This window comes from Furipterus horrens, unplaced genomic scaffold, assembly GCF_987537825.1.
Source record: "Furipterus horrens unplaced genomic scaffold, mFurHor1.1.pri manual_scaffold_6, whole genome shotgun sequence".
NCBI classification, from domain to species: Eukaryota; Metazoa; Chordata; class Mammalia; order Chiroptera; family Furipteridae; genus Furipterus; species Furipterus horrens.
Window position 1 is genome coordinate 150,152,432 of NW_028327176.1, and position 26,633 is coordinate 150,179,064.

A 26,633-nucleotide genomic window follows, 5' to 3' on the forward strand; every position below is an offset into this window, starting at 1 on the left:
TCCAGAGATCAAATCAACAAACCAGAACATAGAGAAGGAACAAACAGTCAACCAGTGCAGAAAGAGGAAACAAAAAGTAAGGAAAGTGAGGAGAGGATCAGAAACCTCTGGAACAGCTATTACAGATCAAACATTCGGATTATAGGATTGCCAGAGGGTGAAGAAGAAGAACTAAAAATTGAAAAATTATGTGAAAAAATAATGAAGCAGAACTTCCCAAACTTAGGGAAAGAAATAGACTTACAGTTCCAGGAAACACAGAGAGTTCCAGAAAAACTGGACCCAGGGAGAACCACTCCAAGACACATTATAATCAAATTGTCAAAAATTGAAGACAAAGAGAGAATCTTAAAAGCAGCAAGGGAGAAGAAAAGAATCATGTACAAAGGGGTCCCAATTAGACTATCAGCTGACTTCTCAAGGGAGACCCTGCAGGCAAGAAGGAACTGGCAAGAAATATTCAAAGTAATAAAAATCAAAAACCTACAGCCATGAATACTCTATCCAGCGAAACTGTCATTCAGAATAGAAAGGCAGAAAAAGTGCTTCCAGGACAAAATAAAACTGAAGGAGTTCATTAGATCCAAACCACTATTATATGAGATGTTAAAGGGACTTGTTTAGAAGAAGGAGGATCAAAACTATGAACATTAAAATGAAAACTGCATCACAAGAACCAACAACAGAAGCTAGGGAATCAAAACAAAGGCAAACTAAATAGGCAACGAGAGTGGAAAAAGAAGTATAGGTATGGGGAACATACTGGGGGGAGGTCAGCAGGGAGGGGGAAGGGGGAGAGGGAGGGAGATGGTACAGGAATTAAGAAGCATAGTAGGAGGGAATGGAATAGACAGGAAGAGGTTGAGAAGAACTATATGCACAACCAATGGACATGTACTAAAAGGGGGGGACAACTAGAGGGAGGGGGACCACCAGGTGGAGGGGAGCAGAGGGAAGGGAAATTGGGACAATCGTAACAGCATAATCAATAAAACATATTAAAAAAAGAAAAGGAAACCTGCCAAAATTAATAAAGGATTGTCTAACTACAAGTTAAAAAGGCAAATGAGAAAAATTGTACCTTTTTCCCCTTCTGATTAAATGAGAAATGTTCATAAAATAATCTTAAGTAGAACTATGTATAATACAATTTTAATTTTGTATTTAAAATGTGTATAAATGACTAAAAGACTAGAAGAAAACTAATCAAATTGTTAATAATAGTAATAAAATAGAAAATAGAAAATAAAATCTGAAATGTAACCAAAAACAAAAAAAAGTCAGAGTTTCATGCCAGTTGATAAAAAAAGGGATAAACTTAACAGGATTAAGAATTCCATCTTGGGCCAAACATCTCAAGACACATGGAATTCTACAGCTTTTCCAGCATCAGTTTCCAAATGTGCCAGTCAAAAGCAGGATAATTCCAGTCATCACCATTAGTCTTTGATTCATTTATCCAAGTGGTTTATTGAAGTGTCTCATAACTGGCAGCAAAATTCTTCCTCATTCTTGTCAGGTCTCAGATTCTTACCAGCAATATACTTTATCTAGGTTTTGGATAAGGAAAGTCTCACACAAGAGCCCTGTTTGAACTGCCAATTCACACACACGGTCAAAATGGAAAAAGAGTGTAGAAACAAGACCCAGTCATCTCAGAGGTCTGATCATGAACAAATATAACTTGAATTACACCAATACTTTAGTCTGGATGACAGAATTTGGAATATAGTAAAAGAACACCCCCTATCAATAAGAAACATACCGGTTGGGAGAAGAGGCGTGGTACTGTTTTTTGAAGAGAATATATGTAACTAGAACACAAAGAATGCTGAAGTACGAGAATGCCAGGCCTACAGAACAGTCTTTGGAACACTGTCCCAGAGTGTGCTGCTGATACGAATGGTCTCTACTTAACTAGTCCCCTGCTTAATACTTGGTACAGCTTTTAATGATATTATTTTTTAAAGATGCAGTTATTTTAAAAAGAATACAATAGTCTTATACATGTTCCCTTGTGCATTAATATGCTGATTCCTGAGGGCTAAAGTCCTAGGTATACTTTCTAGGTCATAAGCATACACATTTTAATTTTTTTTAATCCTCATATGAGGACATTTTTTTCATTGCCTTTAGAGAGAGAGAAAGGGATAGAGAGACATATTGATGTGCGAGAGAAGCACTGACCAGTTTCCTCCCATACGTGCCTGGACTGGGGATCGTACTGGGGATATAACACATAACCTAGTTGTATGCCCTGATGGGGTACTGAATCCACAACCTTTTGGTTACAAGACAATGCTCCAACCAATTGAGGCAATTTGGCCAGGGTCACATTTGAATTTTTAATAAGTGTTTCCTTTCTCCACCACTTTAGTTATGTCAAACGAGTGTATTTTCATTTACTTTTATCATTATTTTTTCACTTTGTGAATTTTAGTTAGAAAAATTATTTAAGTCACAAATAAATACGGTAAAAAGAAAAAAATCTTATCTGTGCTCATCTTTTCTTGCAGTGTCTCTTGAGAGTAGATATTTCATTTAGAATAAATTCGGTTTGAGACTGTGAAACATCCACAACTCTAATTTAGAGATTCTATAAATATTTGCAAAATTACTGTTTTTCTTATAATTAATTAGAATTGGATCAATTAGACCACCATTTTGATGTTCAAGAGATTTAATAAATTGTAAGAAGATATTTAACAGCTTCATAAGAGATTCATTAACCTGTTTTATAATGCCAGGCAGATTTTACCTTGCTGCTTCTTCCTCTGTATTTTTCTTTTGTAGTTCATCTAATAATCTTTCTAATATCTTAGAGTCAATTTCCGGTTTATTCTCTAAATACAGCCTATTAAGTAAACATTTTCCTGAAATGTAGATAAAGAGAATAATATTAATTTTGAAGTTCTATAAAGTATAGTAAGATACATTTTGAAAATTAACAATAAAAAATTAATTCTTCCTATACCCAAATATATTTTCCTTTAAGAATTTATTTAAATAGAGCCCAGATTCTTTAAAATATTAAGAGAGCATCTTATATTCTTTTTAAAAAATATATATTGGCATGTTACAAATAACTAAAACATAAAAAATGCAGTATATTATAATTCCCCTCTGGAAACTCTTTTAAAGTATACTTCCCTAAAACACAAAATGGCAGAATTTTCTTGGCCCCCTTCTCAAAGATTAATTGACCATATTTACATGGGTTTATTTCTGAGCTCTCTATTTTCTGTTCCATGGCCTATCCATTGGTTTTTATGCCATACCATACTCTTTTGATTACTACAGCTTTGTACAAAGTGACAAATAATTAAAAATTAGTTCTTCTATTTTGATGTACTTAAGACATCCCATCTGAGGTGAACAAGGACTAATATATAGCCTTTGCCCTCAGCCTCATACATATTTCATTTAGAATTTATAGTGCTGACTGAGAGGGGGTGTTAAATTCTCAGCTCCAGAGAATAATTATAAGGGCCTGCTGGAACATCCAGTACTCTAGCACATCATCCTGGTCACCCACTAGGAGGATGGAATCCTCATTTTGTACACCTCTAGGTTGTAAAGGAATTGTTGGGATGGTATTTGTACCTAGTGAGAGTAGAGAGTTTTTCATTTTATATTTCAACTAAAAATATTATCAGCAACATGCACTTCACTTTTAAGTTTACATGATAAATATTTACAAACCATTGTTTTCTGTATCTGACAAACAGATTACTAAATCAGGTGTAATTCCTTTCTCGATGAAGGCTATCCACAGTTCTTTTGTAAGAGGACAGTTGTCCAGTATCCATCCCCCATATTTTGGGGCACCAGAAAACCTCTTCTTGTTTTCTTCAACTAACTGTAAAAAAATGACACACTTATAGTACCATATAGCTAGACAAGTCAAGGATGCTACCTTGATGTATTGCTTTTTGTGAACCTTAACCAAACTATCTTCTGAGTTCTTCTGACTTTTGGAAGGAAAAAAAGAGATCCACTGACTTTTAAAAAAGAAACAACGCAAGAAAGCTGTAAGTTTTAAAAATTAAGAATGGGAAGCAATAGCCTTTATTAAATAAATGAAGGTCTGGGGTGAGGCCCAAGAGTGCATTTCTAACACACTCCCAAGTGATGGCAGTCTTTGAGCCGCTTTTTGAGTAGTAAGGTCCTAGTCCAGCTTACCTTTTTTAGTGACAACACTTTTCACTTCCCTTTGCTTTTCATCCCTCAGTAAGAGAGCTGAGAAGTACTGAGATAGTTACTACTAGCCAGGTAGGGAATTGTATCCAAACAAATCTTGCAGGTGCTTAATGAGTTCTGCTAACTCTCCCCTACCCATCCCCAAGCACTAATAGCTTCAGTACATAATTAGTAATGGAAATTAGTAATGCGGATCTGTGAATACATAAATTCTGAGGGTTTAAAACGAGTTTCTGTGACACCAGGTAATTACAGAATGTTGGAAGTAACTCAAAAGGCAAGAGATGTCTACGCAGAATTTAAGATCATTTGCTTTCAAAATTTCCATCTGAAGAGTCTCTAGAAAAAATTTTAAACACGTTGAAATGTATAACGTAAGAGAATTAGAGGCTAAAAAAAAGCTATAGAAAAGTAATATAAGTGAAAGAAAACAGAGAAAGACAAATACTGTATGATTTCACTTATAAGTGGAATTAAAAAAACTAAACTCATAGAAACAGAAAAGAGATTGCTGGTTGCCAGAGGTGGGTGTGGGGGCAGGAGGAAATAGGTGAGGGGGTCAAAAGGTACAAACTTCCAGTTATAAGTAAGTCCTGAGGACGTACTGTACAACATGGTGACTGGAGTTAACAATACTGTATTGTATATTTGATAGTTGCTGAGAGAGCAGATCTCAAAAGTTATTACTACACACAGACAAAAAAGTAACTATGTGAGATGATGGATGTTGACTAAACATTGTGATAATCATTTTGCATATATGCATATATCAAATCATTATGTTGTACACCTTAAACTAATACAATATTATATGTTAATTATATCTCAATAAAGCTGGAAAATATATAAATGGTTAATAAAAACTTTATAATTTCAAATATATGAAAATTAAAGCAATATCAACATATTACTTATAATATTCCCATCTCAATTTTTTGAAAAAATGTAATGACTCTATAGTATTTTATCAAATAAATAAATCTTAATTTGTTTAATCATCCTCTTACTGTTAAACATTTATATAATTGATAATTTTATTATAATATTGTCTTCAAGTGATGGGCATCTGTTATGTATAAATCTTTGTCCAAATATATATTTCTCTAGACTAGATTCCTAGAAGGTTTTTAGGTCAAAGAGAATAAAGAATAAACATCTTAAAGGCTTTGCATACACATTACTACTTTGCTTCCAAATCAATTTTCATTTCTGCTATGTGACTATAGTTATAGCCTCACTAATATGATTGTTGTAAGTTTTAAATACTTTTCCAACTTTACAGAAATCATATCTCATCTTAATTTTCATATTTTCACTAAAATTTGAACATTAAAAATTTTCAATCAACAATTTGTACCTTTTAAATATTTTATTTATTGATTTTAGAGAGTGGAAGAGGGACGAGGGGTAGAGAGAGAGAGAGACAGACAGACATCAATTTGTTGTTCCACTTATTTATACATTCATTGGTTGCTTTTTTATGTAGTCTGACCAGAGATCAAACCAGCAACCTTGATTTTTTGGGCCAATGCCCTAACCAACTGAGCTACCCAGGCAGAGTTGTATTTTTTCTTTGATAAAACAATCTATTTACATCTTTTGCCTGCTTTTGTATTGGGATATTAGACTTCCCTTTTTTTCTAAGAAATCTTTATATTAAGGAATTAATATGTCACTGTATTATAAATACTTTCTCCAATTTGACCTTAGCCTTAAAATTTTGATTTTCACAATATTTTATATAAAGAGAATCATTAAGTATTCTCACCACTGAGATTCTGCTTTAAGAGTTCTTCCACTGCAACTGTGCACAGAGTACTTGATCATTCCAAGATCACATCAATATCATTATACTTTCTTGTACTTAAAAATGCCATTTTACATTAAATTTTAAAATTTATATGAACTTTATTTTTCATAAGGTGAGACTCTAAATTGGTTTTCCCCAATAGGTAATTTTATCAACACTATTAAATAATTCTTCCTTTCCTTTTGGATTGTGATGTAAACTTTTTAAGCATATAGTAAATCATTAATCTCTTCTGAGGTTTGTTTCTATACCTTCTCTGTGGTTCTGTTTATTCTTTTATTAAAAAACTATATTTTATTGATTATGCTGTTACAGTTGTCCCAGTTTTTCTCTCTTTTTCCCCCTCCACCTGGTACCCCCATTCCCTCCAGTAAACCCTCACTTTAGTCCATGGGTCATACATATAAGTTATTTGGCTACTCCATTTCTTATACTATCCTTAACATCCACTTATTTTTTTTTTTAATATTTTATTTACTTTTAGAGAAAGGGGAAGGGAGGGAGAAAGAGAGAGAGAAACATCAATGTGCGAGATACATCAATTGGTTGCCTCTCACACGCCCCCAACCGGGGACCTGGCCCACAACCCAGGCATGTGCCCTGACTGGGAATCGAACCGGTAACCTTCTGGTTCACAGGCTGGCACTCAATCCACTGAGCCACACGAGCCAGGGCAACATCCACTTATTTTGTACCTACCCATTTGTACTTTTTAATACCAGTGCCTTTCCCCTCATTCTTCCCCTTCCACCTTCTGGCTGATAATTCTCCAAATGATCTTTATATCTACGTTTCTGTTCCTGTTCTACTTGTTGGCTTAGTTTGTTTTTTAGATTCGGTTGTTGATAGTTGTGAGTTTGTTGTGTCATTTTAATGTTCATAGTTTTGATCTTCTTCTTTTTCTTAAATAAGTCCCTTTAACATTTCATGTAATAATGGCTTGGGGATGATGAACTCCTTTATTTTTACCTTGTCTGGGAAACACTTTATCTGCCCTTCCATTCTAAATGATAGTTTTGTTGGATAGAGTAATCTTGGTTGTAGGTCCTTGCTTTTCATCACTTTAAATACTTCTTGCCAATCCCCCCTTTTTGCCTGCAAAGTATCATTTAAGAAATCAGCTGACAGTCTTATGGAAACTTCTTTGTAGGTAACTCTCTTTTTGTTTGTTTGTTTGTTTGCTGCTTTTAAGATTTTCTCTTTATCTTTAACTTTTGGCATTTTAATTATGATGTCTTGGTGTGGTCCTCTTTGGGTCTAGTTTGCTTGGGATTCTCTGTGCTTCCTGCACTTGTATGTCTATTTCCTTCAACAAATTAAGGAAGTTTTCTTTTATTATTTTTTCAATTAAGTTTTCAATTTCTTGCTATTTTTCTTCTCCTTCTGGCACCCCTATGATTCAGATGTTGGTATGTTTGGATATGTCCCAGAGGTTTCTTATTCTACCCTCATTTTTCAAAATTCTTTTTTATTCCTGTTGTTTTGATTGAATATTTTTTTCTTCCTTATGTTCTAAATCATTGATTAGATTCTTGGCTTCATTCCCTCTACTGCTGGTTCCTTGTAGACTTTTCTTTATTTCACTTAGTGTAACTTTCACTTATTTTTTTATGCTGTTGCCATACTCAATGAGTTATTCGAGCATCCTGACCACCAGTGTTTTGAACTCTGCATCTGATAGGTTGGTTATCTCTATTTTGTTTAGTTCTTTTTCTGGAGTTTTGCTTTTTTCTTTCATTTGGGCCATATTTCTTTGTCTCCTCAATTTGGCAGCCTCCTTGTGTTTGTTTCTGTGTATTACAAACACTGCTTTGACTCCCTGTCTTAGTAGCATGGCCTGTTGTAGAAAAGGCACCTGTAAATTGTGTGGGGTGGAACCTTAAGTAATGGCCAGGGTGGGGCTACACATTTTCATTACTCTGTGGCTCCATGTGGGGGAGGGCTCAGAGAAGGGACAATGCCACTGCCTGGCCTTTGGAGATTATCCAGAAGGAACTTGCCTCCTGGCACTCCCCCTGTTGCCAGATACTTCACTTTCTCCCCTTCTTTCCCTATGCCACTTGTACCCTTCCAGCTGTTGCCCTGGTGCTGAATCCCAGAGGGGGTGGGTCTGTGTGAGTCCTAAGTCTGTTGTGAGCCCTTTGAAAGGAGTCTCTTAAGAATCCTGTAGTTTCTTCTGCAGCCCCAACTCCCACTGGTTTTTATAGCTAGAAGTTATGGGGACTTATCTTCCTGGTGCTGGAGCCCTGGGCTGGGTGGCTTGGTCTGGGGCTGGGATCACTCGCTCCCGAGGTATCCCTCCCAATTTTTATCCACCACATGTAAATGTGAGACCACCCATTCTGCTATCTCTCTGTGCCTCTCCACGTCTCTGCACCTTTCAGTGCCTCTCTGCGTCTCTGCCCCTCCTACCTGTCCGGATGAATGTGGCTTCTTTAAATCCTTGGTTGTCAGACTTCCATACAGCTTGATTTTCTGACAAATCTGGGTGATATTTGTTTTGTAATCTAGCTGTAATTTTTGCTGTAGTTGTGCATGGAGGTAAAGACAGTTTACCTATACCTCCATCTTGACTGGCTGTTTATTCTTGTATGACTACCAAGCTTATATACTACTATAGCATTTCAACACATTTGACCTGCTGCAGAACAAGTTTCTCTCTATTATACTTTGCCAAACTGTTCTTTCCTAGTCTCAACTATTGGTTCTTCCAAATCAACTTTAGAGTTATTTTGTCAGTTTTCAAAACACATTGAGCTTTTTATTAGTATCGCATCAATCTATAAATTAATTTGAGAAAGACATCTTAAGATTCTGTCTTTACATGTAAAAAATTAGTAACTAGATACTTTATGAAAATACATTTCCTACATATAGAGATTATAGAAAACTGATGAAGAGTAAAACAGTCTCCTGCAGAGGTCTCTATTCTCTTGAAAAAGACAGTCTGATATGAGAGTCACAATGTACTATCTAATGACACTACATATATTCCTGATAGAGGAATATATGTAGTACTCCCTGTAGATTTATATCCTCCAGAATAAACTCTGAAATAAATGGGGAAATATTTTGGTGAAGGGCAAGGGAGGGACTTTCACAGTGCTGAAGATGTTCCTCACTTGCATGTCTCCTGCTCTGGGATGCTTGTCTCACTTCCCAGGCAGAGATGATAGCCCTGACCTTGGTGGAACTCCTACACCATGTGTGTGTGTATGTGTGTGTGTTTATCACTTAGCACATGGTAACTCAATTATTGAATCATCTGCCAGCTGTCCCCTACCTGACTGATAACTTCTTAGAAAGAGTGAAGTTCAATTCATTTTCATATCCCTAGGATCTAGCATAGCACAGGGAAAATAGTGGGTGCTCAGAGTGTTTCTAAAGGAATAACTGATGACAGAACAATCTGAAGAGATGCAGGGGAAGCTGAAAGATCTCCCTCTATTGGAAGCTCAGAGGGGGACAGCAGCGCACCTTGGTACAGCCTAGGGCTCAAGGAGTCCACTCAACGTATTACAGAGTGGTTGCATACTCTCAAAGAACAATTTTTTCTTCTCACATAATAATTTTAAACTCCACCGTTTTCAAATTACAGAGAAATACAGAAGTTCATTGACAGTTCAACACTAATTTGTTCTCTGACTCTGCTCTGAATGCTTACTCAAGGTCTCAGCGCAAAACAGACCCATATGGATATCTTATTCTTTATAAACAAAAGATAAGCTTTCTGATTTGCATCAGTAGGGTATAATATCTGAGGCCTTTTTTTCCTCTTGGATTGGAAAATCACTCATGTGTCCATCCATCTCCACTACGAACACAAATTTAGGGTGATTGGATGAAATTATCTATGGAGAAAAATTTGTCTATGTTTACAACTAATTAGATGAAATACGTGACTTTGGTACTGGCCTCAACTGTACCATCTTTTAATAAACTGAATGTAATTAAAGACAATAAAACTTAATGAAGAATTAATTTCAAAGCATGAAATTATATTGTCTAATTGTTAAGAAAAACTTACAAAGAGCATAAGCAATTGTTCACTAAGGTATATTATACATAACAATGTTGACTATAAAATGTACATGAACTTGAAGGCTACAGATTTCAGTACTGTCAAATGAGATTCTAAATTAATTATACATATAATAGGTTAACATTTTCTCAGTTTCTGTTAAATTAATGATAAAAATGAAGAGCTTGCATTTCTTACCTCTTCTAGGACTTCCTCTAGGATTTCAGCATATTTTTCATATGGCTGTTCAAAGTTCATATCCTTTGTCATTTTCATAGTCTCCTTTATCATAGAAACAACCTCTGGATGATCTGCAGTGACCTCTTTTATTGAGTCTTCTGTTGAGTTTAAAGTAAAGTAAGTTAATAAATTAATGCTCTTAATAATTGTAGTGGACAATTCTATTTGCAATAGAACATAATTGTTAATACCTGACCCAACAAAATACTATCTTTGTGTTACTGTGGCACATGCTATAAAAGAGGGGAAATAGACTCGGAAGAAAATGTCAGGTCAGGAATCCAAAATAACAGATCAGTGGCTTAAAGCCAGTGCATCAGAGTGCAAGTGAATGAGGCAAGAAGTCCTGTCAGGCAGGAGTCAAAACCCAGGGAGCCAGGGAAAAGAGGGAGGCTCCAAATGATTTCAGTGGTCAAGTTAAAACGCAAGCATTGAAGGAATAAGAAAAAGAGATGCATATTTCTAATTACAAGCATGAGACTACATAGGACAAGAAGAAGACAGGAGACAGGCAAGTTGGAGGAGTAGAAGAAAGGGTGACAGGCTGGTTTCTCAAGCTGATTCTTGCCCTCACTGCATGCTGAGTGTCTCCTTACATGGCTGTCAGCTCACAGACAGCACCATGTTGTAAATGAGACAGGAGAAGGGCAGCTCCACCTGACTCCTCTCCCTCTGTCTTTCCAGTTCTGCTTCCTGAGCTGCTGCCCCAAGTCTCCATCCATCAGTCTCCTGCTGGAGCCCAACTGATCCTAGCCCAGCGAAACCCCAAAGGACCTTCAATGAGCAGCTTCCTGCTACCCTCCCTGCTCTGAAGTTAGGAAGCCTGTTTTCAGCAGTGGGGAGAGCCCGTAGTTCCTGCAGAGACAGAGCAGAAGCGGCAACAACCCATGATCTTGGAAAACGGGGAATGGTGAGGCAGAAATAGACAAAGATACTAAATGTGCTGGAAGCCGCTAGCTTTCCACCCAATATCCATTCTCCTCTTCTTTAGTAATTTCCCTGATATTGTTGGGGTCAGCAAAGTGCCCATCTCAAAACACTACATTTTACAACTTCCCTTATAGCTTGGATAGTCCATAGATAAGGTGCAATATTTTTATTTTATTTTTTATTTTTGGCGAGTCTTTCTGTCATCTCTTTAAAGAGAAATAACTTATCTGGAGGAGGGCAGTTTTGTCACTTGCCTTTTCTCTCTTCCTGTTAGTCACACCGATATGATGGCTGGAGCACCAGCAGCCAGCTTGTGAACTGTTATAGTAGCCACATGCCAGGGATGGCAGAACAAAAAGATAAACCTCCCATACTCCCAATATTCTTTTCCCCCAAAACAATATATCACATTATTTTTTCTGTGTTTCCATGCGTACAATTATTTATAATAGAGTAGCCTTTCAAATAAAGTTAGATATTAATAATGATTTTTTAAAATCACATATTTTTCCTCTAAAATTCTGAAGGGACTATTTGTGATTTTTAGATCCACAGTCTAAGAAAACCAAATTACCCAAATATTAATTTACCTTTTTTGAATCCAACTTTAGATCTTGACTATCTTGGGAACTTTTTTTCCCAGCTGAGCAGTTTTAATTTTTTAATTTTTATTGAATTTATTGGGGTGACTGACCAGTACTGGTTAATAAAGTTATATAGGTTTTAGGTATAAAATTCTATAATACCTCATCTGTATTTTGCTTTGTGTGTTCACCATCCCAAGTCAAATCTCCTTTATCCCCTCTTTACCCTCTGTCTCCTCCCACCTCCCCTTCCTTGTGGCAATCACCATACTGTGGTCTGTGTCTATGAGTCTCTCTTTTTTCTTTGCTTAATCTCTTCACCCTTTTCACCCAGCTCTCTACCCTTTCTTCCCCTCTGACAGCTATCAGTCTCTTCTCTGTATTCATGAGTCTCTCTCTACTTTGTTAATTTTGTTCATTAGATTCCACATATAAGGAAATCATATGGTACTTGTCTTTCTTTAACTGGCTTATTTCACTTAGCATAATACTCTGCAGGTCCATCCATGCTGTCACTGAAGGTAAGTATTCCATTGTATAAATGTACCACAGCTTTTTTACCCACTCGTCTACTGATGGGCACTTGGGCTACTTCCAAATCTTGACTATTACAAATATTGCTGCAATGAACAAAGGGGTGCATATATTCTTTCAAATTAGTGTTTTGGGTTTCTGCAGCTATATTCCCCTTTTAAATATAGGCATTGCACTGGTTTCTCTTTCATCTGTGAATGAAACATTGTTAACACCTAAACAACAGTATTAAATTGTAGGTGATTCCCCAAAAAGATTTTGGTATGGGTCCAGGGATTTAGGATTCATGTTCCTAATTTTTTTTAACAATTAAAATAATAACCACAGTAATAAAACAGGTAAACCTATTTTTTAGCAGTAGAAAATAAAGATAATGACTTAATTAACCTATAACAAAACCATGAGTAATTTCAGTTTCATATAATGCCAATGGATCTAAATTGAGAAAAAAATATATAAAATTTTCCCTTCCCAAAATAAAAGTTGTGTTTATCTCAGATACATGGGGCAGGGAGGGCACATTTTTACCAGGGAACACTAGCAATGCTGACATCCCTCCAGCAGTGGGTAGAGGCACTGAGGTCTGCTTCTACCTGGGACTACCTCTCCCAAGAAGGGGACAAACATTAAGGAGAGGGGCTCTCTGAGTGCATTGGCTTGCAAATCCCAGAAGTCATTTGTCCAAAATTTTAATATGTGTGTATGTGGGTGCTGTGCATATGTTGGGGAAGGAAGAATACCATGCATTAAGTTTCTGACAGTGCCCAGTTTGATTTCTACTAGACTTGAAATACACACCAAATTTGTCTGATTCAGGTGTAAGAACCAAACAAAAAAATGTCAGCTCTACATTACATAACATAAATTTTAGATGCACTTAAAAACTAAACACAAAAACTTGGATAAATTGTTTAAAAGTTAAAAAAAAGAATATTGGTATATATTATATCTCTGGTTGAGAGGAAAACTTTTAAGCCTGAAAGTAAATGAAAGAAATCAACAAAAAGAAATACAAAAATATTAAAAAATTCCTCTACTTCAAAAACAGCAAGGTGATTGAAAAGACAAACCATTAAATTTGGAAAAAGACAATTAAAAATAGTGATTAATATACAAAGTTTGAACTTTCAGCCAAGACGGAGGCATAGGTAGACACACTTCACCACCCTCCCCAATAATAAGAAGAAATACAGCTACCTCAAAACTGAAAACAACCAGAACTACCAGAAAATTGAACTGTATGGAAGTCCAACAAAGATATAAAGAAGCAATATTCATCCAGACAGGTAGGAGGGGTGGAGTTGGAGCAGAGAGGACAGTGTGTGGTGGTGGTGGTGGTGGCAGCAGCAGCAGCAAGACTGTGGCTGTGGCCAGTTGGCAGAAAGCACAGTCACACATTATAAAAGTTGGGGGGGACACCTGGGGAGTGATCCCAGCTCCAGACCAGACCTTGCAGCATACGGCTCAAACACTCACAGCTCTAATACCAGGCAAAATAAAGCCTCATAGCTTCTGACTATGAAAACCAGTAGGGGTTGGAGTGGCGGAAGAAGCTACTGATCTCACAGCAGAGTCCACTTGTTTAGAGAGCTCCCACTGTCCTAGAATGTCTGCAAACCCACCCATTCTGGGAAGTACAACCAGGGCAACAGCTAGAGGGATGCTAGTCCCATATGGGAAGCAGGAGAAGTGCCTGGAAAAAGAGCGAGTGCTGACCAAGTGGCATTGTTACCTCTCACAACCCTCCCCCACATACAACACCACAACATAGTGAAATGGGTAACCCTGCACTGAGGAATTCCTAAGGCTCCACCCCTTACAACATAACAAGTGTGACAGCTCTACTTAAGACACAGGCAAACAGAGGAGGTGGTCAAGTTGAGGAGACAGAGAAGTATGGCCCAAAAGAAGAAATGGATCAAGGTTCCAGTGGGAGAATTAAGCAACAAGGAAATAGCTAACCTAACATATACAGAGCTCAAAACACTGATGATAGTGATATTCACAGACTTGATAGACAAGATTCAGTATGACAAACAAAAAAGGGAAGAAATAAAGGCTAATATAAGTGAAACAAAGGAAAATCCACATGAAATCAATAGTGAAGGGAAGGAAGCTGGGGCTCAAATCAATGATTTGGAACATAAGGAAGAAATAAACAGTCAACCAGTACAGAATGAAGAAACAAGAATTGAAGAAAACAAAGAGAGGCTTAGGAACCTTTGAAACAACTTTAAACACACCAACATCTGAATCATAGGGGAGCCAGGAGGAGAAGAGGAAGAGTAAGAAATTGAAAACTTATGTGAAAAAAATAATGAAAGAAAACTTCCCTAGTTTGCTGAAGGAAATAGACATACAAGTCCAGGAAGCACAGAGAGTTCCAAACAAGCTAGACCCAAAGAGGACCACACCAAGGCACATCATAATTAAAATGCCAAAGGTTAAAGGTGAAGAGAGGATCTTAAAAGCAACAAGAGAAGAGAGTTACCTTACAAAGGGGTCTCTATAAGACTGTCAGTTGATTTCTCAGAAGAAACTTTTCAGGCAAGAAGGGACTGGCAAGAAGTATTCAAAGTGATGAAAAGCAAGGACCTACAACCAAGATTACTCTATCCAGCAAAGCTATCACGTAGAATGGAAGAGCAGATAAAGTGCTTCCCAGACAAGGTAAACTAAAGGAGTTTATCAACACCAAGCCCCTATTATATGAAATGTTAAAGGGACTTATTTAAGGAAAAGAAGAAGCTCAAAACTATGAACATTTAAAATGACAACAAACTTACAACTATCAACAACTGAATCTAAAATTAAAAACAAAAACAAATTAAGCAAACAACCAGAATAGGAACAGAATCATAGATATGATGATCATTTGAAGGATTACCACCTGAGAGGGGGAAGGAGGAGAAATGGGGAAATGGTGCAGGGATTAAGAAGCATAATTGGTAGAAACAAGATAGACAGGGGTAAGTTAAGAATAGCATAGAAAAGGGAGAAGCCAAAGAACATACAGGCATGACCCATGGACATGAACTAAGGGGGGTGGGACCACTGGAGGGAAGGAGGGTACTGGGCAGAGGGGAGAAAAGGGAAAAAAATTGGGACAATTATAATAGCATAATCAACAAAATATAATTAAAACTATATACAAAGTTTACATAGAAATCATACAATGAATACAACTTATAAAAATGAGCAAAAGAAAAAGGGCACCTCAGCAAAAAGAAATGTAAATGGTTAACAAATATTAAACTTCAGAAACCGTTAAAAATTAAAATAATATCTAAAAAGAGAAAATACTGATGAAACAATAACATGTACTTTGTATATTAATGAGGGGAACATAACTTGGAACAACTTTTATGCAACACAACTTGACTCTGTCTATAGCTTCATACTCATTGAACCAGTGATTCCACTTATGTCAACCCACAGGCAAAACTTTATGTAAAAAATTCATTGAAGCATTATTTTTAGTAGCAAAGAAATCCAAAAAACTACGAGCTTCCAACATAAAGAACTAGTTAAACGTATTACCTAAAGTAGAGAAATTATGCAGTAATTAAAGATGAGGGTTAAAATATCTCCTAATGAAATAATATAATTAAATGTTACATTATAAATCAAAAAGGTAAAAATAGTTTATATTGCATATTTTCAATTATTTTAAAATATGAATGGAAAATTTTTATAAGGATAAATAGCACTAAATGATAACAGTTAACAGCTAAAACTCTAGGATTATAATGGTTGAATTTGAATGCATTCAAGGAAGTAGAGAGATTTTAAGAGAGAGTTTACTATTATATGATAATTGTGTTACATTTAGAGACATTTAAAAACATTGGGCACTTCTAATAATATTATACTCCTCAGTTTCTACACTTTTCTTCTTAATTCTAGCAAATTAATTTTGTTCTATAGCTTAATTCTGTAAGAGAGAAGCTAACTCTTTTGTCCTAAACTTTTCAATTTTGGGGGTATTTTAAGCTTCAATATAAACATGACAAAATATGAAATAAATGGGAACAAGACCCATAAGCTTGGCATTAACAATTCATTTTGTTACCATCTTTATCAGTTTTAGCAGTTTCATCACTATCTGACTTCGTTCTGGCTTCTTCACTGTCTTCTAACAAGCTCTCTCTTTGGGTTTCAGGAGTAAACCCTATAGTGAAAGAATAATATGCTTTATCAACTAATGTGCTTATATTTTTAAAATTGGCCAATAACAAGAGCAGAAATATATTTCTTTACCATCTTCATCAAGTGAAGAGAGCTCCGCTTCTAAGCTTTTATCAGAAGGAAGCTTGTCATATTCCTTCACTTTGTATTCACTTTCAAGTTCTGAAAGAGAGTAATTGGCTGTGTTAGCAGGAGGTAGTTGGGGGTAAGGAGACAGGTGTGATGATTCAATCCTCTGCTTTAAAGTCAGATGGACAGGGGTGCAAGTTCTGACTCGGTCAGCATGGCTCTGTAAACCACTTCATCTTCTTGTCTCAATTTCTGCTTCACAAAATGAGGATCATCAAACTGAAAGCACTGTACCAAGGATGAAATACGATAATGGGTGCTGACAACTTAGAAAATGTTTGGCTCATAAAAGTCCTGCTCATTGTTAGCTGACATCCTCTGTATTAGTCTATAATTTTCTATGTTAAAAAAACCACAATATTCTCCTCTAATGAATGAAAAAAAAAAAACATATTGGAGAAAAATTCACAAGCAAAAGTATTTCAATTTTTAAATTTTAAGAAAGGTTAACCCTACTGATAGGTTTAGAACAATCAGTGAATTTAAAAAGAGGGTTTTAACTTTGTAGCATAAGAGAGATAGCACCGCCTTCTATATTCCGGTGGGAAAAGGCAATTTGTGCAATGCTCTAAAATCCATGATTTTATGTCATAATGTAATGTGAAAGGAATCACTATAGACTCCAAGAAATGCTACAGATCATTGATCTTCTTCTAGGACCCTGGCTAGCTTCCTCTTTTGATCTAGAAAATATAATGGAAGAATTATCTCATTAACAAAATGACAAAATATGTAGGAATAAAATTATTAAGTAAACTATAGATAACACATGAGGAAAGCTAAAAAACGTTAAGGAAGAACACAAATATTAGACTAGAAAAATGCAGATTTCATTTGTTTCCATGAGGAGATTTAATAGTAAAGATGCGAATTCTCATCAAATTATTGTTTAACAGTAACACAAGCCTCCCACTGGGATTTGTTGTAAAACTTGACAAAATTCTACATGTATCCAAAGCCTAGTACATCCCCTGGCACACAGTAAACATTCATTTTATGGAATAAGTGAAAGAATATCTGGGAATAATTTCAAAACAAAATGTTTTGAGGAGAAACTTGCATTATTAAATTAAAATGCATCATGAAGTTTTAATAACTACATTTTGTATTAAAGGCTGTAATGGAAAGATGAAGAGACTAGAAAATTCAGAAGTTTACACACACATGAATATTAATATCAAGATGGTGTTTCAAATTTGCAGTAAAGATATGTATAATTCAGTATATATTATTTATAAGATTGGCCCACTATTTGGAAATAATAAACTTAAATTTCTATCTAACATACAATTTATTACAATAATTACATGTTAATTAAAAAGAAGCATTACTTTAAAACAAAAAAATGTAAGTTTTCATATACCACAGAATCACAATTAATTATTACAAATATGAATAGAAAAAAAGGGCTGAAGAATGCATCAAATTGTTAATGGGATAACTCTGGGGTATAATTGCTCTTTCCAGTTTTCTGTGACCACTTGAGAGACACAGAAGATAGGAACACAGACATCGATTTGAGTCCCAGTCACTTGCTGGTTGTCAACAGTGGGCAAGTACCTAACTCCTCTCAGCCTTAGTTTCTTCGTGTACTAAAAGTGGAAATAAAAATGCCTACTTCATAGGCCTGTTATGAGTATTAAGCATGCAATGCATTTAGCATAGCCCCAATATACAGTAAATGCCCAACAAATATTATCTGATATTACTTTTGTAATTAAAAAAACCTAACTAGGAAAAGAATTCTTGTAATTGAAGCAGTGATGGTGCTATTAGAATACAAGTATGCTGCCATAGCTTCTGGAAATCCAAATAGTGGTTGTTGAATCTAGTCTAAAGTACTGGAGCTAATCTCAAATATTGTTTCCAGATCTTTGAAAGTGAGAAATATCCCACGCAGTGTATAGCAAGTGCTGCATGGTGGGTATCCCACTAAGTGGAGATGTTCAGATACTAAGCTACTTCCATGTGTTCTAATGCGACTGGTTACAAGGGTACCAAACACAGACACAAATTCTACCAAAGCCAATCAATAAATTTCAAAATAGCCATGAAATGAGAACTCTCATTTTTCCTGGAGAAAAACAAATTAAAGAACTCCAAACCCTTGTGTCTATTCTTAAATATATGATAAGAAGTGAGTACAGGAATAGGCAGAATGGTCAAGAAAAAGAACACTGGGACTTTGGAAACTAGGTTCAAGTCTCAACTATGCTACCAGCTGGTGAGTTTCAGGAAGCCATCTGACCTTCATGTGCCTCAGTTTTCTCATTTGTAAAATTAGAGGATTACATTAATTGATCTTAAGGCTTCTTCCAGTTTCACTGCTTTATGACTTTTTGAATTTAAAGTTAATATTCCTCAAACAGAAAGATTTAATTCACAGTCAGAGCTGACATGCAAGCAAAACCAAGAACAATAGCAGTAACAACACCTGACTCCATGAGTCAGTTGTCATGATTGGTGTAGATTAAGGTAAAAATTCCACTCAGTCTCTGGCCTGCAAGCAAATTCATAAAAGTAAAGCAATCTAAATCTGAAAGCTCCATCTGATTCCTTTCCTTGGAAGTCTAGAATTGAAATATTTTCTTTGTTTATGAATCAGGTTGATATATACTCACTTCTTCAAGCATTTATTAAGAGGCTACAATATGCAAGGTGCCGGAGATATCAAGATGAGCAAACCAAGTCCTTGCCTGCAGTAACCAGGCTTAATTGTTAACTTAGCCTTAAAACACACATTTTAAAAAGACCAATCACCTTGTCTTTTAGTTTCTATTTCTGTGAGAAGTCGTTCTTTCACAGTTTTAATAGCCACTTCAGTGGCCTCAGCTATAGTATTTTTTATTAATGTTCCAAGGGCTTTATCAAAACGTGGTTGAACAAGTTCGACGTAGTCAACTACCTGCAGAGAATATTTGAGAAAACCAACATAAGCACAAGTTACTGTAAAATTTAACATTGCCCATATTATCCTTCTATATCTACTTAAATCTTAATGCTACTTGAGGTATGTTATTTTCAGAATTCACTGATTTTTGAGTACTTGCTTTCATAGAAATTTGGTCATATTTTTTCCTGTAGGATTACATACCTATATATGTATGTATCATGTAATATATTTTCAAGTTACATATATATTTTTAAAATAAACTTTGTACATATTTACATACCATAAATGATACCTATTTTAAGTATACAGCTTGATGAGTTTTTACAAATCTATACAATAACCAAATCAAGATATAGAACATTTATACTACCTCCTCAAAGTGCTCTCATGTTTCTTTATAGGCAGTATATCACTTTTTCCAAGATTTTCCCCTTTATCATAATATTTTTGAGATTCATCACTGTAATTACATATATCATTAATCTGTTAGTTTTATTGCTGAGTATTAGAATTGTATGAATATACCAGTTCTTTATTTATTCATCTATGGATGGACGTTGGGGTGGTTTCCATTTTTTGGCTATTATAAGTAAAGCAGTAATGAATGTTTTTTTAAATTATATTTTATTGATTATGCCACTACAGTTGTCCTGATTTTAACCCCTTTCCCTCCTCCACCCAGCACCCCCCACTCCCTCAGGCAATCCCCCCCCCTCCACTGTTCACTGTCCATGTCCATGGGTCATGCATATAAGTTATATGGCTACTCCATTTCCTATACTGTACTTTACATTCCCATGGGTATTCTGTACCTACCTATTTGTACTTCTTAATACACTCACCTCTTCACTCACTCCCCCACAACCTCTTCTCATCTGGCAACCATCAAAATGCGCTCTGTATCTATTATTCTGTCTCTGTTCCTCTTGTTTGCTTAGTTTGTTTTTTAGATTCAATTATTGATAGATATATTTTTTTGCCATTTTATTGTTCACAGTTTTGATAGTCTGCTTTTTCTTAAATAAGTTCCTTTAACACTTCATATAATGATGGTTTGGTGATGATGAAATCCTTTAGTGTTTTCTTGTCTAAAAAGCTCTTTATCTGCCCTTCCATTCTAAATGATAGCTTTGCTGGGTAGAGCAATCTTGGCTGTAGGTCCTTGCTTTTCATGACTTTGAATATTTCTTGATAATCCCTTCTAGCCTTCTTTTGAAAACTCAGCTGACAGTCTTATGGGAACTTCCCTGTAGGTAACTAACTTCTTTTCTCTTGCTGCTTTTAAGATCTTATCTTTATCTTCAACTTTTAGCATTTTGATTATTATGTGTCATGGAAAGTGGGCCTCTTTGCATCCATCTTATCTGGGACTCCCTGGGCTTCCTGAATTTGCATTTCTATTTCCTTTATCAAATTAGGAAGTTTTCTTTCATTATTTCTTCAAATAGATTTCTAATTTCTTATTCTTCCTCTTCAACTTCTGGCACCCCCGTGATACAAATGTTAGATTTCTTGAAGATGTCCGGAGGCTGCTATACTGTCCTTATTTTTCTTTTTATTCTTTTTTTTTTCTTGTTGTTCTAATTGGTTGTTTTTTTTCTCCTTATGTTCCAATAAATAGTTCTTTATTTCAATTAGTGTATCCTTCATTTCTGACTGGATCTTTTTTGTGCTGGTGAGGTCCTCGCTAAGTTCCCTGGGCATCCTTATAATCAGTGTTTTGAAGTCTGCATCTGATAGATTGCTTATCTACATTTCATTTAGCTCTTTTTCTGGAGTTTTGATCTGCTCTTTCATTTGGGCCATGTTTCTTTGTTTCCTCATTTTGGCAGCCTCCCTGTGTTTATTTTATGTATTAGGTAGAGCTACTTTGATTCTGTGTCTTATTGTAATGTGGCCTAATGTAATAAGTGTTCTGTAGGGTGTGGGGGCACAGCCTTCCTATCACCTGAGCTGGGTACTGAAGGTACACCCTTTGTGAGGGCTGAGTACACCCTTCTCTTGTAGTTGAGCCTGGTTGCTGTCAGCAGGTCAATGGGAGGGATTTAACCAGGTCAGTCGATTGCAAGGACTGGCTGTAACCACTTACCACCAACCTCTGCCCTTTGTGGAAGATCAGCTGTTCAGGAGCATGGTGGTTGTGCTCTGACAAGGTCGGTATTTGTCCACTGGGTGCGCTGGCCCTGTGGTTTCCTGAGTGGTGCAGGCCAAGGTCAGCCCCCACCTGCATGAGCTATAAAGCAATCTGAGATAGCTGCTGCTTGTGCTGGGCTTGGAGAGTCCCAGGTGAAGCCAAGCTGTGAATCTAGACTGGCTGGTGCTAATGCCAGGCCTAGGTCTCACTGAGGCCAGCTGTTGCTCATTTGAGATGATTTAGGAAGTTGTAAAGCATGAACGAAAATCAGCCATTCATGTGGAAAAGAAGCTTGGGTGGGCCCATAAATTGGGTAGAGTGGGGTCTCTGGGGATCTCCAAGTTGGGTCAAACAGTGTTAGCCAGGTTGATGGAGTGTCAGATATGGCACCAGCTTGTCAGCTCTGTGGTTCAGTCTGTATGGATATGGTTTCTTTAATTCCATAGTTGTCAGACTTCCGTTCAGCTCAATTTATGATGGTTTTGAGTGATGATTGTTCTACATTTTAGTTGTAATTTTGATGTGGTTGTGCGAAGAGGCAAGCCATGTCTGCCTATGCTGCCATTGTGACCAGAAGTCTAATAATGAACATTTTTAAGTCTTTCTGTGAACACATGTTTTCATTTCCCTTGGATAAATATCCAGGAGTGGAATTACTGGGTTATATGTTAAGTGTATATCTGACTTTATAACTAGCCATTAACCTGTTTCCAGAGAGGTTGAACTATTTTTCATTCTTATCAGCAATGTATGAAAGTTGCAGTTACTCTATATCATCACCAACACTTGGTTTGTGAAACTTTTAAATTTTAACCATTCTAATGGGTCTGAAGAAGTACTTCAATGTAGTTTAAATTTATATTTCCTTAATCATTAGTAATTTTGAGCTTCTTTTTATGTGCTTCTTGGTTACTCACCTTCTGTTTTTAAGCATGTGTCAACTTTTGTCCATTTTAAAAATTGGATTAAAATTTTACATATACTCTGACTATAATCCCTTTGTCAGGTAGATAATAAACTTCATATGGAATTGTTACAAGTAGATTTCTATATGCCTTTTAAGTTTAAATAATATTTCCATACCCCTACATTCCTTTTACTTTTCCTTCAATATTCTTTATTACTTTATTCCATGTCAACGGACATTTACAGTATCATTTTTACTGGATGCACAGTATTGTATTAGCTGTATATATCACAATTTATTTAACTAAAATACCAATAATATATGCTTAGGTACACATGTTTTTGATATATTATAAACTAGGTTATGATGAATACAGTTATGTGTATATCCTTGTCAGATAGTTTCTTTAGGAAAAATCTATAAAGTAGAATTGACACCTCAAAGGATATGAATGGATTTTAAGCTTTTATACGTATTTTCAATTGCCATCCCTAATGATTATACTCGCACCAGGAGTGTATGAGAACATACTTTTCCTCACCCTGTTAACAGTGATCTTTCAACTCTAACAGTAGACATATCTGGTATTTTTTGGCATCTCTCTGTTTAATGGCTATTTGTATCTATTATTTTGTGAATTGCCTATTAGCCATATTTTTTTCCATTGGGGTTTCATCTGCATATTGATTTGTAAGAACTCTGTGTTTTAAAATTAAATTCTTTTGTGTGATACATATGGTGATGGAGAACAAGATCAACCAATGAGGGGAGAGGTCAAGGAGTTGACAGGCCAGGGAGTTGGGAGTGTCATCTTTGTAGCTACTGAAACCACCAAGAATTATGATAGGAGTATGTTGTGGAGAACTCTCTTCACAACATAATCCCTAGTGAACCAGGAGGAGTGTAACCCAGGAAACAGTATACCAATGGAACCAAGAGGGGTTATGGATGGGATCATCTGCATGACATAACAGTGAAATCTTGGGGCTTTGGGGAAGTAGGAACGGGCTCTGGTCTGGAAGCTACAATAAACAGCTAGGAGGATGGATGCCTTCCCAACTCCAAGCCCAGAAGAACAATTACCCAACTGACAGTGTAAAAGTAATAAAATTGAGTACAAATCCTACAAATCATAAAATCTATAAATTATAATCAAGTGTAAATAGATAGGAAGCGAGCTAGCCAGCTAAGTAGTTACCTTTCCTTTGTAATGTTCTGCAAGCAAATTGCTAAGTGTTGTTTTCCCTGAAGATGGAGGTCCAAATATGAATACTTTAAATGGTGGTGATGGCATAGGTGGAAGAAGATAGGGACGTGGGTTCAATAAAAATGTTTTTAATGTTTCTTCTGATGACAGACAGTATATTTTCCCTAGAAAACTTAAAATATGCCATAATCATAAACAACTGAAAAGATATATGGGGAAGTTTTGAAATTAAGTTCTGAAAAACCTTACTTACCTTACGGAAAAGTCTAGCAATCCTGGATAAATGTTACCTTCTTTTAAAGTCACAGGACATGTTCGTCCCCATCTGCTTCTCTGCCATCTATATCTTGGTGCAATAAGTTTATAAGATGCAAGAGTACGAAACAGCTCATCCTATTACAAACAAATACCACATTAAATATGTGGGCACCCTGGCCGGTTACTTGGTTGGCTGTGGTTTTGATCCCCAGTCAGGGCACATACAAGAATCAACCAATGAATATTTCATTCTCTCTCTTTCTCCCCCATCCTCTCTCTCCAAAATCAATGATAAAGACTAAATATGTGGACATAAGTTTTGCTGAAATTAATGGTATATTTTATTTCTTATTTGATAGTGATTTAACTATTTAAGAAATAATTTAGAAAATAAATTTTGCCTTTTTTTCTTAATTGCAACCATTCTACACTTGTCCAAAATTTAATAGGCATATTATTTTCATTTCTGTTACAAGACCTTGTATAAATTTTACTGAGCATTTTCTATTATAAGGTAGAATGAGCATAAGGTAGATAGAGTGTTTCAGTTATATGTTTCAGAAACAGATACTGAAAACGTCTTGTTGAAAAGGTTTGAATATGTACGAACTTCTTAGTCAATTTACCAAAGTTTTTAAATAGTAAGATATTATATACAGATTATTTTTGCATTTACTTATCTTTTTCATTGTTCTTAGAACGTAAAGTTTCCCTCAGCAATTCTTTCTGTTGGTATCCTCCAGAGAAATTAAAAACCATTTTTCTACAGAATGCAGATTGCTGAGAGGTTCACTGTACTTGTGCTACCTTAGCAGGGGACAGGAGAACTGGAGAGAGATGGCATAGTGGGCAACTGCCAGGGTGACAGGGTTGAGATTGGCTCCCTCCCACCTCCAGATGCGGATCTCACATTAGCGGCCGGCTCCAGAGTCAACTGTGAAGAACAGATGAGAATGGAAGCTATGGTCTTGCCCGGTCCACTGCAGCATCACAGAGAGAAGAGGCATGCACAGTGCAAAGATGCTGCAGGAATGTCCCCAACTGAAGGATGAGAGAGGTAGCTAAGTATAAAGGAAGCTGTCAGTGCTTAGAGGAGACGCATGAGACTAAGAATCTTGTTGGTGTGGCCACCCTCTTCTCCATGGAGTCCACAGAGGATGAGCTAGCGACTGAAACATACCCTCATCCAGTCAAGTCAGGAGGCAGCACAATTTTCTTATCATCCTTATATCCTGTCCCAACTTGAAAAAAAATGTTTTAAAAGGAGACCATGTTTCTCTCTCAACCTCAAGTCCCTGGTGCCACATGTCTACAGGTGCTGAGGGGCGATGAGAAACTGAGCTTTCAAATGAGCTGGATGTTACAGTTAAACAAGGCAGATAACACATGCATCTGTGTTCACTGCTTTCCTAAAACCTCACGACAGCAGACGAATGAAAAGAGGAATAAACACACAAGGACACAAAATGGGGAAAGAGGTCAGAGGAAATGATAGCTGGCCCTCCCCTGCTACGCATTTTTGTAGCTAGAAAGCAGATGGATGAGTGGTAGCTGACTTAGATCAGAGATAGGTAAAGCCTGGATGCAGTGGCAGGGATGGGACTGGGGGTGGGGTGGGATCAACAAGAATCAAGTTGATTCACTCTGCAAAGTACTTCAGAGCTCAGGATGTGCTGACACCAGGGACCTTTGAAGGCAGGGAACGGAGAGCAGAAGACAGGAGGATTGGTTGAAAATCTTAAAAAGGAAGTGCGAGTGGCTAGAGCCACACTCCAGAGCCACTCAGCCAGCCAAGAAGCCTGTCCCTCAGCCCCTCCAGTCAGGCTTCCTGTCTGGAGAGACTGAACCAGACACAGCCACAGAAAGAGGGAGGAACGAGAAAGTCAGCAGCCATAGCCGCTACCCTCAAGCTCCCCTCCCACCACAGCCTCTCACTGAAGAACCTCTGGACCCGTCCATGATCCAGCTACTACCTCGTTGACACCGGCACAGCAGAGCTCCTCCGCTCTGCCGCCAGCTCTGTCGTGACTGGGTGACTAACTCTGCACACATCAGCTAATTTGCTGGGCCTGGTACAAAGTGAAAAACAAAACCCTTGTTCTGAAGTTCTAAGAATTTCAACACCATGACAGCACAGCATTAAACTAATTATGGGGCCCTTCGAAGCACGGGGTTCTGTGTGACTGCACAGGTCACTAGCTTGCCTCTTCAATACAGTTGTGAGATGTTTTGAATATTACCATTGATTTTAGGCACTTTACAAGCATCATTTCATACAATCCTTATAGTAACACAATGTGATAGAGGATATTAGCCCTTTTCTAAACAATTGAAAAAAGTGTCACTGATCTGGTGGCCTGTAGATCTGGAATTCATTTATAAATCTTCTTTGGAAATTTAAGTCCTTTATATCCAATTATTTTATCCTGATTTGCTTAAACCCAGCTGCCTTTAACTGAAGGGCATTCAACTAAAATTCTTCAAAACACTCAGGAACTTCAAGATCATCAACCACAGTAAGCCAGGATTTTTCAGCATCCCAAACTTTAAAGTAGGGCTTCTCATACTTAAGTGGGGATAGAAGTCTTCCCTGGACCT

General features: G+C 36.6%; 1 protein-coding gene across 1 annotated transcript in view; it reads right to left on the minus strand.

The window, feature by feature from the left end:
• The window catches only part of AK9 (adenylate kinase 9), a 122,430-nt gene that overhangs the window by 52,214 nt on the left and 43,583 nt on the right, over nt 1–26,633 (minus strand). Inside the window, exons 15-22 of the mRNA XM_090280823.1 lie at nt 24,031–24,170; nt 23,769–23,949; nt 19,397–19,541; nt 16,580–16,687; nt 16,392–16,490; nt 10,230–10,369; nt 3,703–3,859; nt 2,759–2,873 (exon numbers count right to left, since the gene is read on the minus strand). Of these exons, the coding sequence (XP_090136949.1) occupies nt 2,759–2,873; nt 3,703–3,859; nt 10,230–10,369; nt 16,392–16,490; nt 16,580–16,687; nt 19,397–19,541; nt 23,769–23,949; nt 24,031–24,170 (1,085 nt within the window). The remainder of the gene's footprint in view (nt 1–2,758; nt 2,874–3,702; nt 3,860–10,229; nt 10,370–16,391; nt 16,491–16,579; nt 16,688–19,396; nt 19,542–23,768; nt 23,950–24,030; nt 24,171–26,633) is intronic.